The 14,538-nt window shown below is 47.6% G+C and overlaps 1 protein-coding gene across 1 annotated transcript in view; it reads left to right on the plus strand.

Annotated features, from left to right (window-relative positions):
* LOC144146795 (plancitoxin-1-like) overlaps positions 1 to 14,538 on the plus strand; it is a 35,815-nt gene that overhangs the window by 20,678 nt on the left and 599 nt on the right. Inside the window, exons 4-6 of the mRNA XM_077678730.1 lie at positions 2,046 to 2,210; positions 7,037 to 7,243; positions 8,382 to 8,626. Coding sequence (XP_077534856.1) covers positions 2,046 to 2,210; positions 7,037 to 7,243; positions 8,382 to 8,626 — 617 coding nt within the window. The remainder of the gene's footprint in view (positions 1 to 2,045; positions 2,211 to 7,036; positions 7,244 to 8,381; positions 8,627 to 14,538) is intronic.

The following is a 14,538-nucleotide window of genomic DNA, read 5'->3' on the forward strand; positions in this document are numbered from 1 at the left end:
TTTCTTGTCCCTTTTCCCTCACTCATAATTTCGAGGCCCTTGATGGCAGGAATAACGGAGTTATTTCCCCCGTTATGACTGCCGGCTGTCAGGAAAACACAGTTGAAGACCGAGTTGAAAATTGATAAGATTAGCTAGCCAAAGGCACGAACTCATCCAAACAAATTACAAGCCCTTCATATTGTTACGCATAGTTACAAACAAATGACAAGCGAACACTAAAATATGAATTGGAACACACGAAGTCGAAGAATATGTGGTTCGTGGAGATCACATAATGACGCGGTTGTGGTACATGTATTTGGAAAGTCCCACTTCGAAACTTGCTTGCTCTTATGAAGCGATGCGACCATTTGACTTGGACAGAAAGGACTTGCGCTATTTGTGCGTTCCGGTTTATATTTTCCCGTTTGCATTTCACGTGTCCATGGCTGTACGTCCCAGATATCTTTTCAAGAAGCCAAGATACTTGACATTTCTTAAATTTGTGAAATGTTGCATGCTAAAAACAATGTTTTTGTTGCTGATTGCAACGCATAATGTTTTTATTTTGCTAATAAGTGCACTTAAAATGGACATGAAAGCGACAAGTTGGGTTTATTGAAGAGAATTTTTCACCAGAATAACAAGTATGTCGATTTTAGTGCAAAGTTCGCACAGTTAACATAGATAAGAAAGAAAACAGACAAGGTGGTATCGGCTCGCCTGGCAAAATTTCTCTCACTACCCATGTAACATCACAGGGACCGTTATGTGCGACTGGCGGAGGCCGACAAAAGCTCTCGCCGATATATAGATGGTATTCGTTGAAAAGTTTAGCGGTCAATTTCTTCGCTTGGCAACACTGAAAACGGCCACAGACATGGCCGATGCGCCACGGACATGGACAAGTACCGCCATCCCGCGGAGCCCGACGTAACGAGTGACGGCGCACTCACACGGTTGCATGGAGGAGAAGAGGGGTGCCTGATCTGGGGGCCGTGCGCACAACGTCGCCTCGCTCGGCCACAGATATGGCGGCGCACTCGCGTGGTTGCCTGCATGCATTCCACGCCATTGAATACCGGCCATAGCACATATTTGTCAAATTAGTGCATCTGCTTTAGTTTGATCGCGCCATTTGAAAGATTGCGTGGAGTTAACGCACACATCACTCCGCTTTTGGTAACTTTTCTATTGTCTTCGCCACTGACCTTGTGAAGCGCGGGATTTGAATATTCGTCAATATTCGTGTTTTTTTTTATGAGAACCACCTCTTAAAGGGCGACAAGTGAGTGGAGCGAGTCATTAAAGTCTAGTTCTTTCGAATAACACGAAGTTGCATGCTGTCTTCATCGTCCAGTTAATGCGATGCCAGATTTTTACACTTCGTGTCAGCAAAGTATTTACGCTCCGTTAAAGTGGCCATGGAGATAAAATACAACCGTGTTCACTATGAAAGCGCTAGCCTCTGGTATCTTACTCGACTGAGTCAGCTGCCGTACTGGAGCCGCAAAAAAGGTTTCCTAACCGAAAAAACGCGAGAAAGATAGCAAAATGTACAGGTTTAATTTGGGCTACGTGATGTCAGCAGTGACACAAATGGCGGGAAATATTTTAAAAAATAATTATCAGTGTGTTAAATGCCCGTACGAGTCCAAGTTAGGCAATAAAACAGTACTACAAGTCTCACTACAATAGCACAATCATGTTTCTTAGCGGTGGCTTTGATCGGCGGCCGCCAATCACACGAACTAGATGCTGTGACGTCATAGAGGTCTCGCCAAAAAAGGATAGGGAGTCGCCACAGCTTCAATTGTTTCCCTTAATATCTTCATTATTTGTTGGAAGTTCGCGACAAAATGTGCACCGGTGTTATCGGGTTATCGGGGCGAATCAGTCTTTCTAATGAAACAAACTTGTATCTATTTATCACAGCCCCTTTGAACTGAAAGCTCGGAAGACGTTGAAGTAGGAGAAATTCGTATACGCCGTATAGTTTGTGATCGGCTTTATTTTTACTATGGTACGTTTTGAGGTAGAACCCACGTCCTTCACTTTTTCAGGCATCCTGATGGTCACCCAAAACGGAGGCGTCGTTTGGCTTCAGCACAGCGTGCCACGGTTTCCGTCTGACCTGGATGATGGGTACGAGTATCCGTCAAGTGGACGCAAGAACGGCCAAATGTTCTTCTGCATAAGCTTTCCCCGCAATGCGTCTGAAACCATCGGTGCGTTGGCTGCCATGACATCAATGTTTCAGTTAATGATAACGCGATTTCACATCTCCAGGATCTTTTTATTGCGTGAGCAATAACGACGTGACGACAAAAGTTTCGTGTCGATCCGCGTCGCTCTGTAACAGAGCGACGGACAAAGGAGCACAGAGAGATAGAGTGGATAGAGAACGTCTAGAGAGTCGCCTTCGGCGCCATCGCCAGCGAGACGACAAGTCGAAGCGCGCCTTGCCACCTGACATCTGCATCGACGGGTCTTGTGAATCCCGCCACCATTTGAAAGCGTTGTAGAATCGACTCAGGATCGATTGATTGATTGTCTGATCGACTGATTGATTGTCTGATTGATCGACTGATTGATTGTCTGATTGATTGATTGATTGATTGATTGATTGATTGATTGATTGATTGATTGATTGATTGATTGATTGATTGATTGATTGATTGATTGTAGGGTTTAAGGCACCGAGGCATCGCAGGCGATGAGGCGCGCGCCGTAGTGGAGGGCTCCGGATTAATCTTGGCCACCTGGGGATGTTTACGTGCGCCAAAATCTCGTACGCACGGGCGTTTTTGGCTTTTCGCCTCCATCAGAAAAGCGGCCGCCGCGGCCGGGAAGCGAACAATCGACTCAGGAGCCAGTGAGGGCGGCAAAAAAAAAAAACAGGAATGCCAATGACTGCGACGAAATGCGGATACTCGTGGGCAATAAAATGAGCGACAAGCCACCAATTCCGCTGCTAAAGTGAGCACAGGTGATTACCGCTGAAACGGTAATAGCGCTCAGCACGGTATTGGCACTCAGCCTACGAGTATTGGCATACAAGGGATGGACGAAAACGCCGCGTTGCGGCCTCCTGAAGCAAAAGCAAAATGTGCGCATCAGACCGAGCCTTACATTTGCGAGGAAGAGGAACAAGATGCTCACGCGTTCCTAATAATCCACCCATGAACATTCAATTACAGTAGACTCTCGATAAACGGAACTTCAAGGGACCGGAAAAATTAGTTCCGTTTAACAGGAGTTCCGTTTACTGAGATAGATGTGTAAAGATAGAGATAGATGCACTCCTGAGATAGAGATAGATGCACTCCTGCCTTGGCAGCTGGCAGTATTGACCAAATAAATAAATAAAAGTGCACATTTGTGTGCGTACGCACTCTTCATACCATTTCATGGAACTCTAAGCACTAGGAGGTGAATGTAGCTGATAGGTTTTTAGAAAGCACGAAAAAAAAGGTTTAGGCACAGCTTTCACAAAGTTGATTTGGCAACAGTTAGTCGCTGTGCACTACAAAATGCATCAATTATCTTTGTTTGAGTCCTTGAAACTGCGTCTTCACCGAGGTTAGAGGCGTCAACTTCGCGAGTATTATGAGCCACCGAATGTAGAATACGGCAACGCGGCAACGCGGCAACGCGGAAGGGCGAATAGCACCACGATGGCACTAACAAGGCATAAGGAGCTGAGCCCTATAACCTCAGCGTGTTGAATCGAGAACAAACGACTGGAACGAGAACTGCGATGTTGCATTCGTTGCGCTAACACGGCTGACCACTAACGAGACGAGGCTTGCGAGGCCAACGAGGTAAAAAAACATGGAGGAAGAAAAAAAACGAAAACGAAACAGCCGGAACCGTGAAAAGCTGATTCTCATCCCGATGGGTTTCACAAGAAATTCCATTTCTAGTTCCGTTTATACGGTGACGCCGAAATTTTAGTTCCGATTACCGGGAGTTTTTTTTACGTTATCTGAATACAAAACCAACCAACTTACAGTCTACTGTTCCGTTTAAGCTGCAATTCCGTTTAAGCGATTTCCGTTTATCGAGTTTCTAATTGGGTTTTTTTTCTGATTTTCATACGCTAAGTGAAAAAGCATTCACAAACGACCTTCCCCCGGGTATGCCAGGTAAAGTGCAAGCTGTTGACGCGCAGCTGTGCGATTACGACTCTGGTGAAAATATTTCCTGCCCTAACCTTTGCCATTTAAATTTAAAAGATGAAAACAGAGCATGGTCATGCCATGCGTGACTGTGCGCGCATAGGTCTGGGCAGGACGTCGACAATCAATTTTCCTGACCGTATACAAAACCGTCAATGTGCAGAGAGTCAATTAAATCGGAGATAGGGCACCCACTGCACCTGTAAAGCAGGTTAAAACAAATCGAGTCATCGTTGCTTACGAAAAGATGTGTAAAATTGATATAGACATTTTACGCAAAATCACTTGACCTTCACACTCACTGCGCAGTTTTTTATAGCGGCCTCGTACGAGCAGTCTAGAGCTGCATGTCTGCTGCCCCAGCAAGCCCCAGCCAACTGAGCCAACCCGTACGGCCCCCCAATTTACCGGGGTGCACACATCCAGCTCTTTTGACTTGAAACCACCGCAAAGCCCTACTCCCTCCCCATCGCCCTTCTCTCCAAACTATGGCTTTGAGCCTTTACTCCTGATAAAAATGTTGTTTCTCCTCCTATGGCAGTACCCCATAGCCACGGAAGTTGAACGGCGAGTCACTTGGTCGAAAGAGTGTTGCCGATGTTGCAAGCCAACCAGTCTATTCCGCTATGTACTTGCAGGAAGAGCCAGTTCTGCGCCTATTAGGAAGCTGAATGTCGCGGGGAATAATACTACATTCCCGTCATACTATACAGTGAGGCACTTCCTGGGCCAGTGCTGGTTAATCTCTATGCATATATGTGCCTCATGTGCGTGGCCGTGCATGGGTCTAGAGCAGCCACGACACATATTTGTGGGTTTCTATTTCCAGCTGCGGCGAAATCTGCCACTCGTGATGCACTTCGCTTGTGTCTCTTACGCCCTTGAATTCGAATAGAATTGAATCTTGAATTTGAATCGAAATGAAATCGAGATTGAATTGAATCTTGAATTCAAAATCCGAAATTGTAACCGGTTATCAACGTGTACTGGCGGCCCAGAAGTTATTACTCCCGCTTCAGAAGCAGAAGAGCCTGGAGCGGAGTTCTCAGTTCTGTCTGACGTATCACATAAAGGCCCACTTCTGGTTGGCTGCGAGCACACCACAAGTACGTGACGCAAGACAAGAAAAGCTGGGTTTTGGTGTCTGCACAGTGAGGCAGGTTAAAAGCCTCGCAAGTGCCACTATATGTCATTATGAAAGGAACGCGAAATGCTGATCTTTAAAATGGACACAACTCTGTATTGCTCCGGTGGTTTCAATCCCACGAACTTCCGAAATTCCCGAACAACCTTCTTTTCTAAATCCGTTCTCGACAGCGCAATTTCCCGTCATATATTGGCGATGGACACGTGGCGACGCGCAGGACCACACGCTGTGGAGACACTTACCGAGAAAAAGAACTCCCTATGGAAATTCTCACCTTATTCGTCCCGGCAGAACCCGTTTATTCATTGAGCTGTTGTGATGCCAGCTGCAAGCATTCTTTTCGCGCAAGAATGGCGGCGATTGCACGCACAAAATGGGTCTGTCGGGGCTGATTTCTACAATTTCAAGCTGTCCTGTGAACTTTTGCACGTGCACAGACGAGCAATACGCAAAAAGAAAGCTTCTATTGTTAAATTCAAAGCCGATGAAGTTTCCGAATATGTAAATGAAAGGAAACGCTCGATACTCAAAAATGCTAGTCGAGCAGGCGGATATGGTAGCAGCGTACGCTGGTTTACTTGTGTAGGTTGAAGTCTGCGTAGCTAATAGGCGGGTGTAGACTGAACCGTATATTCTGTGCCCTACCCGTAACATACGTACTGACTAATGTACTAACATACGTACATACGTACCGCACATACGTACGAACGCTATATTTTATGCGAGCAGTACCACCTTCCCTATCCCTGAGACCTTGAGTCACCCCCCCCCCCCCCCCCCCTGAATAAGGAATCATAATAATAATAAGGCGAGCAGTCGCAGGTCGCACTGCGAGAGCAGCGAAACTCCATGGCGAGTTCGGGAATTAACTTAGCACCAGGAGCGCGCCGTCTCTACCTAGCGAATTTTCGCCACGCTGGCGCCCATTGTCGCTGGCTGTGATGGCCAAATGGCCATTTATAAGCCGATCGTGCTTTTGGAGGCTAGTGAAGCGGCTTTCGCAGATAAGAATAGCAGGTGGTGCGTCGGTCTACGGAGAACAACGTAGGAGACGCCACTCATATAGCAGATATTTTTATGCGCCTGCGCGTAGCATGTTTCGCCGCAGGACACCACGATAATGCGCTGACATGCCTATCGGTCATCGCTCGCGTGACATTATTGAAATTTTGGGAGTATGTACAGGTGCACCATGACCCACAGTCCAGAACTCAACATGGGGTTATCAAAACTCAAAGAAATGCGCCCCGTAAAATAGTCGATTGACAGCCCGTGCTGCGAAACGTCCGTCTGTCCAGATTTCGGCGCACGTTAAAGATTGCCAGGTGGTGAAAATTAATCCGCAGCCCTCCACTAAGGTGATCCTCATAGCCCAAGTGTAGCTTCGACGCATTAAACACCACAATCAATCAAAGTGAGATAGTAGTGTATTGACAGCCCTCGCTGTAAATGACACCATGTCATCGTGAGCACCACGCCATTCTTATAACCTTACGGGAATATCACGTCAAGCGAACACGAAATTTATTCAAACTGACGTCACATCTATACCCTGGGGTTTAGCCCCCTGGTTGAAGAACCACCGACATCGAAACCGAAACTGAATCCCCGGACACTACATTCTTCCTCGTGGCATGATTAATCCGTCCTTAAAGAGCGCTTGTAGCGTATAAGTGCAGGGCCATTTTGAATTCTCTTAACGCTAAGTTTGAGCCTTACTTTGCAGCTCACCATCTTCGAGTCCAGGCTGCCAACGTGTACCAGGTGCACAAGCCAAAGTGGATGGATCTAAAGCAACTGTATGGCACGCAGCTCGGTCTTCTACTCCTGGGGAAAGCGATCAGGAGCGCTCCACGAGTGATAATCAACAGACTGAAAAGCAGGGCAAACAAGGACGTCCTGGCCATTGCCAAGTCTCCTTTCTGGCAGCACGGTATGCGCCTGCACATTTATCCAGCGTGTTCCCCACAGTTATCCACTCTGTGCCTACATCTTGTAATTGCGAACAGAACTCTTTAACTGACCGCTCTTTGAACAAAAGAATGCAAATTGTCATAGGGAGTCATTTTCCGCGTGCATGTACAGTACAGCAACAGGAACGAGCCTTGAGTTAGTTCATTGGAACCAGTTGCACTTCCAATTGGTTCAATGGTGTTTTGGACAGGTCCAATTGGACTTCCAGTGGTTTTTCTGGCTGTGAAATTTGAATGCACCCGCGCGTGCTGCCAATTCCTTTTTATGGGTTACTTTTCATGAACCAAACTTCTGATAAGGCGAACAAGTTTCCACGGCCCCTTCAAGTTTGTGTTAAAGGTCAACTGCACTCAAAATTTTAACCTCTTGAAAACTTTATTTTAGTATAGTCTGCTTAAAAATGCTGAAAGATACAAAATATGACAGCTGAAATACGCGTATCCTCCGGGCAAACGACCACCAAAAATAGGCGATTTTGAAACCAAAATTGGGAAGAGCGCGGTCATTACGGGTATAAGCTGGAGTGACGTTGCAGCCAGCCCATCCGTTGGAGCCGGCTGCGGAGCGGCTACAAGCGGCCGACAGACCGGAGCAAACCTACGCGCAACGCTTCGCCCTCGCAAGAGCCCTAGGAGAAGCGCGCCGAGCTGAGTTTGGCCAGTTCTCCTGGCTGGCCGCAGGAAAAAGCGCAGGGCCGGCCGCAATGTCACTTACGCTTCATGGCTGTTCGCGCTATCCGCCGACAGGTGCAGCGTCGCCTGCGACGGAGCTATTTTAAACGTTTGTAACTGATCAACACCGCATTTCACGGGGCTACCAGTCATGTACCAGTGGATTTGGTGGTACGTACTGTACGTTCAAAGTAAATTTTTCCGAGGTGAAATTTCAATGGAGTTAGCCTTTAAAGATAGTTTTCTGTATTTGTATTCACCTGCGCTGTGTGACACATGGCTCAAAAAATATGCCACGAAGCCACACGAAGCCACAAAAATGTGCCATGAAGCCACACGACAGGTGAACGCCGAAATCTCAAGTGGGCGCGTTAGACTGGACCGACGGTCTGTGGCCGCACATTTCGTATTTTCTTCGCCTTGCAGATATCTACAAGCACAAGGCGAGCAAGCTGGTGTACGATGACATCGCCGTCCAGTCGTGGCAGAGCGGTGCCGGCGGCGCTCAAGACAAGGACTGCCGGGGAGATTATGACGTCACGAACGTGGATGAACTCAGGCTCCAGTTCGGTGACGGCAGAGTTATCGCCTTCGGGGCACGCCAGGACCACAGCAAGTGGCACGTGGCGCTCAGAAGAGGTCTTTTCTGCTTCTCCACCCTCAACAGAATGGTGCGTAAAGCGATATGTGGGATAAAGTATGAAGCTCTTTTGTCATCTCTCCCATACGGACTTGCCAACTAAGCATTTTAATGGCCGGAGTAGAAGCTTAGATCCCGGCTAAGTTTCCAGCGCCCGCTAACCATCTGCAAACAGAAGAGCGCGCTGTCAATATCGCATTGGGTGAGCACTGAATGGGCGCTGAGGATGCCACCACTTTGCAGATGTTATAACAATAGCCTTTTTTAATAAACTGAAGCAGTTTTGTATACGCAGGATTTATTTTCGGGTACCAGCCTACCCCCCCCCCCCAAACAAAAAAAAAAAAAACAAGTGGGCATTAAAAAAGATCTGAATATTCGCAAAAATCCAAAACGAATTTGAAAGCACAAAATACGTTGGGATGTCGAAGGTCCTTCCACGCGTTTTTCCCAGTGAAATTGTAAATAATCCGAGCCTCATGGTTGAAGTAGATGCCCGATATACTTCAACTTCACCCATCGCTTGCCACAAAGCTGTAATTCTGGCGGCCTCTATTGCCTTATTTCGAATAAGGCAGTCAGTAGCCCAGCAGGAAAAACTCAAAGCCAATCCGCCCGACGCAGTTGGATGACCAGCGAAGCCGTGACCGCCGTGGAAACAAAATTGCCCCATTCATTCTTCTTTACCAACGATGGTCATGTTGTCCTAGTTGTCGCGCTACTCGCAACTGCGGACACATTCTTGGATGTCAAATCGAGGCGAATGTGTCCGTAGGTGGTCCAGTAGGTTGGATCGGTGCTGCACAGCAAGCTAAATGTCTGCAACAGAATTTTTTTTTTTTTTTTTTTGAGGGGAGGGGGTATGGGAATCGTCGGAATGGCGGAGTCCGAAGGAACACAAGTCTCGCTCAAGCCCTAACTAGAAAATTATCGGAGGGGGATATATGGCTACGTCCCTGGTCTCCAACAAAAAACGCAAAAAAGCTCTCCTTTTTGGGTGCCGCCACATCCACATCTGCAATCCCAGCGGTAGTGTCACTGCAACTACCCACAGTAAAAGGACACTTGAGCGGCCTGGGAGTAGTGGGTGACAGGGACACGCCTGCCGCGGAGAGAAGGCGCGTCGTATGCGATTGGCCGAGACGGGTGATGATGTAAGCTTTGACGAGCAGGTGTCGTCCTGGAAGAGAGGCGAGGAGGGCGCCGGCGCCGTCAGGCACGCGAGGAGCGCAAACGGCTCTGGTGTTTCATCAGTATTCGCGGCGTTAAGTCTGATTGATTGATTGTAGGGTACGTTATAACGCGCCGACGCAACGCAGGCGATGAGGCGCGCCGTATTGGGGGGTTCCGGGTTAATTTTGATCACCTGGGGATCTTTAACGTGTGCCGAAATCTAGTACACACGGGCGTTTTTGCTTTTCGCCTCCATCAGAAAAGCGGCCGCCGCGGCCGGGAATCGACCCCGCGTCCCCGCGCTCAGCAGCACAACGACGTTAAGTCTGCGATGCTGGCCCAGTTTTTAGCAGCACATGTCTGTTTAGGCCGACACATATCCGCCCGGCGGATACAGAAAACCCAGAGCGCACGTGCGGGCGTGCTTCGGGGCGACCGCCCGGCGTCGTCCAGGCTTCCGCGTGTGCTTATGCCACATTAGGAGCTCCCGCCTTCGTCGTCGTCGTGTAGCGACCGGCGCGCTACGGGTCCGCCGCGCCGAAGATGACGGCGATGACGAATCTTTCAAGTCATCCCTTCACAATCCCCACGTGGAGAAGGATACCGCACCAGCTGACGAAGAAGTGGGAGAAAAAGTGGAGTGGAGGACGCGCTACAAGAGTATTTGCCCAACGCGGCTGTGCCGACGGAAGACGACGACGAAAGGGATGCCGACGATCGCTACTGAATAAAACGCTGTGCGTACTTTAATGGTATTTGCTTTACAGTGCCGTCCAAAATGGCTTTCTCCTGGGATCCGCTGCTGTCAGTGTGGGGAGAAGCGAGGTCGGTCCCCAGCTCTGCTGTTTCTCCAGCCTTGCACCACAAGTGCAAGCTGCGCCATTTTTTTTTTTTTACTAGTTCTTTTAAGGCGAAAGCCCTACATGGCCCATTAAGCAAAAAATGGCGTCCGGCGTAGGCGTGACTGTAAAATGGTCCGAAAAATGGCCGAGAGCGCAAAGGGAATAAAATTAAAGCAAATAAAATTTGGTGGCTTCGGATTTTAACCGAAAGTTTTCGGAAAGAACATCCGACATGCATCTTGAGCACGATAGCCGATCCATGGCCGCAACTAACATTAGGTGGACCTAGTTTACGCGTTGTAGCATTCGATTTAAAAACATCTTAGAGACAGGTCTACCGGAATAAATTGGTCATGCTAATTACACGAGATAAAGCACAGCTACGCTGATAGCGTGCATGTAAGGCTGGTTAGGGCGATTGGCTCTCGAGAACATGAAAACGATGCAAATGGAAAAGGATGAATACGAGGATGATGACAGAACACGATATTTTCACCGGTGCAGCGTCCACTGCAATGTAATCTCGTCACTACGTCGTCGTGATTGTGTATATTGACAATGCTTTCCTCTGGGCTGTACCTACTTGGTCTATCGACGACAGGTCATGGTAGTAAAGTGACCATGTGCTTTATTGCTTTCACAATACAATTAATACCCCATATAACGAAGTCACCAGGGACCGTGAATTATTTCGTTAAATCGAGAACTTCGTACAATCGAGGCTGTCATTTTAAAAGCGGTTGATTCCATAAATTCGATGTCTAAAGGGAGGTGCATCCCAGCAGCTACCATATACATCGTAATTTCGCCGGCCGCGGCGATAATTTAGCAGTGCGCTAAAAGTCCGCGGTGAATATATAATATAAGCCAGGCGGGGCTTGCCCTGAAGTCGTCGCAACCCAGCAAACGCTCCTAACAAAGCGCCTTTGATGCGTAGCATTCTTTGCCGAGTACCCTCACAGCCAGGACCGTGTAACGCTCTGCATTTCCACATTAATGCCAGATTTCACGCAAGTTCCACTTCTAATCGTTATAATCGCGTAAATAGAGATGATTTGTTGGGCAGGATTTAGAAAAACCAAAAAATTTGGCTGGAAAAAACTCACACTGAAGAGAAGCGGCATAATGCAACGCATTAGTAGATAATTCTCTGAATTTCTGGAGAATTTTTTTTTTGTTGTACCACTTCCCCACTGAGCGGAACGTTCTCTTTCCACAACTTCTCGCTCGAGGTAGGCTTTATTCAACTCAAGTCCGCCGAATTGGCATATGGCGTGATTTCCCTTGAAGATTGTGGAAAACGTGCTGACCGGGAGTGCGTTGGCTGCGGCTGCGGGACTGCGGAGTTTATCTCTTAGAGCTCCTGTAGAAAGTAAACTAGATGCCACGTTTCTTTTTTTTTTTTTTTTTCCCGACGTGGCGCAGTAATTATTTTGGCGTCCTCAAGAAACACATTTGAAATTGGCCCTTCTTTAAATGTGTCTGTTTCTCGAAATACTTCGTTAAATCGGGAATGGCACGGAATCCCTTTCGTTTTTTCCAGTTCTAAACGCATTGAGCCGTATAGGCACCTGGGGGGGAATCCGAATTTGTTCGTTAGATCGGGTTTCGTTAGATCGAGTTTTGACTGTATAACCAATGAACAGTCCTAGGTGTATCTCCTAATTTTTTGTGCACATGGCCAGTTGCCTCCTTGTAGTATTTTTAACCTTCTCCTCCTCTTGGTTAAGCTAACGCGCAGCGCCTCGCGACAATAGGCGTGCGCGGAAGGTGCTTTGCTGCAGTAAAACAGCTCACTGGCTGGACTATCTGTAGTGCAGCGGAGAGTTTTTGTGCGCAACTTGAGCGGCTGTTGAGGGCTGTCTCTTCAGCGTACATCGTCAGCCGCTTCCCATTGTTTCTCGCCTTTTCCACGTCCGATCCTTAGCCTGGTACGGACACACCCGGAGTCTCGCACTACGGTCAGGCAGCATGAAGGACGGAGTGCATACACACAGGAGATGCAGGCTAGACTATCTGCAGTCACAGTTGACAGTTCAATTCAGTGCACAGGTTGGGCTGCTAAAGGGGTCAATCTCTTGTGCCCAATCGGTTGAGGCTGAATAATTGCTTCTACTCTTGCTCTCTACCCTATTTCGGGTACGCGCGGTGTCTCGCGCTAAAGGCGGAGCATGGCTGCAAGTATGCACACAGGAGATACAGACGGAACTTAACGCAACCAGAGATGAGTTTTAGGATCAACAGCTTAGCGGCTATGGGCGGCAAATGTGTACATTGCCGGTCACTTCCTGACTTTTCTCTGTCCAGATTGATGCCCAACTTCCTTCTCGTGTAGCGCTCGAGACGCCCATTCGGCCTGCACGGCTGCAAGAGAACACTTGAGACGCTAATTGCGAACTATCAGTATAGTCACCGTTGAAAGTTTTAACTGCGAAAGACGAGACTTTTCCGGGTGCTCTTCCCAATAAATTATTCGCACCCGCTTCGGCGGCTATCTGTCCCCTTATAAGATCGCGGGAAGAGCTAAAGCTCCTGGTGGATGTTGAAAATCGAGGGAGGCAAACTTAATTCCTAGCACGCTGCTTTAACGCATCATAGTTTAGGAGTAGTTCATGTATATAGTTCCGACGAATCAGAGCCCCCATTTAGACATTTTAAAAAAAGTTTTTCGCTGCGTGGATGTACAAAGCTGTCGCAATTCTGGAAAACGCGTTTCCACATTGAGGTTGAGATTTTAGCAATTACAACTGCTTTGGAATGCACAGATGCACTTCAGGCCGCTGTCTTAATCTTATAACCTTATCCACAAATTTTTTTGCGTGCAGCCTGTTCCAACTAGTCGTTTTTAAGCTGATGTATGTGTTCGTAGAGAGGCACGAAGTGGTTACAATATTCCTGACTCAGTACACTGCACATATTTGCACACTCTGCAAAACTGCATTCTTGTGCACTACCCACTATTTGAATTTGACAGCACAATGTGCTTAAACAACAGGTTGTGCATAGATTCCAGACTCTCCGAACTTCATTTTGGTCCCTTACCCTGTGACTTGGCATGCATTAATTCTAGTTTCTCCAGGGGCGGTATTCTCGTAACTGTCCCTTTTGAAAACGTCCCTTTTGCGTCCCTTTCATCGTGACATACTTCCGGTTAAGCAGTGGATGTTGGCAGCATGAAGGGAGGTTGGCAGCAGGTTTGCCGCGCTTGTGTTACGTCACTTCCGGTTGTTTGCTTTTAGCCAATCAGGGCTCGCCGAAAGGGACACTTTTGAAAGGGACACAAAAGGGACAAAACTCGAGAATACCACCCCAGTTCTTACCTCCCAAGTTTTTGTTCTTGTCACGGACGAAAACAGTGCAGTATTCTGACGCCAGGGCTCCATCACATAACGACTAGGACAGCTGCTACACTTCACTTATACTATGACCATACTTATACAAGGCAATTTTACGCATGCCTGCGTACGCCATTTGGCTTTAGACAGACGCACGTACAATCAAACTGCAAATCCAGGCACAACTGCTCTACCGGGACCAGAGGTAAAGCTTTAGCTTTATTCACTTGTAAGTGAATAACCACGGAAACACCATGTGGAGAGATAGCGGAAAGGGCAGTTGTTGATGTTTCAGGTTTAGTCTTCTGGAAGTGTGAATGTCTTGTTCACCAAAAATTTTTTGCTTAAATCCTTCTCCCCTCCAAAATACAAACATCGCTGAACTTAAGGGCGTATCTCTCCCTATTACGCATCTGCAAGCAGAGGAATTGCTTCCAAATCTGTGATTTGCCTAAGAGTGAATGTAGTTCCTTTTCAGCACAGAAAAAAAAAACTGTTGTCATTACAAAAAAAAAGGTACAACCCCGGCTCCTATGGCATCAAGCTTCTCTACATCCCAAGTAGCAATCAAGGCAACAATGTATATTTAGTCT

The sequence above is a fragment of the Haemaphysalis longicornis genome, unplaced genomic scaffold (genome assembly GCF_048455015.1).
Source record: "Haemaphysalis longicornis isolate Haplotype H1 unplaced genomic scaffold, Haemaphysalis longicornis Haplotype H1 scaffold_7, whole genome shotgun sequence".
NCBI classification, from domain to species: Eukaryota; Metazoa; Arthropoda; class Arachnida; order Ixodida; family Ixodidae; genus Haemaphysalis; species Haemaphysalis longicornis.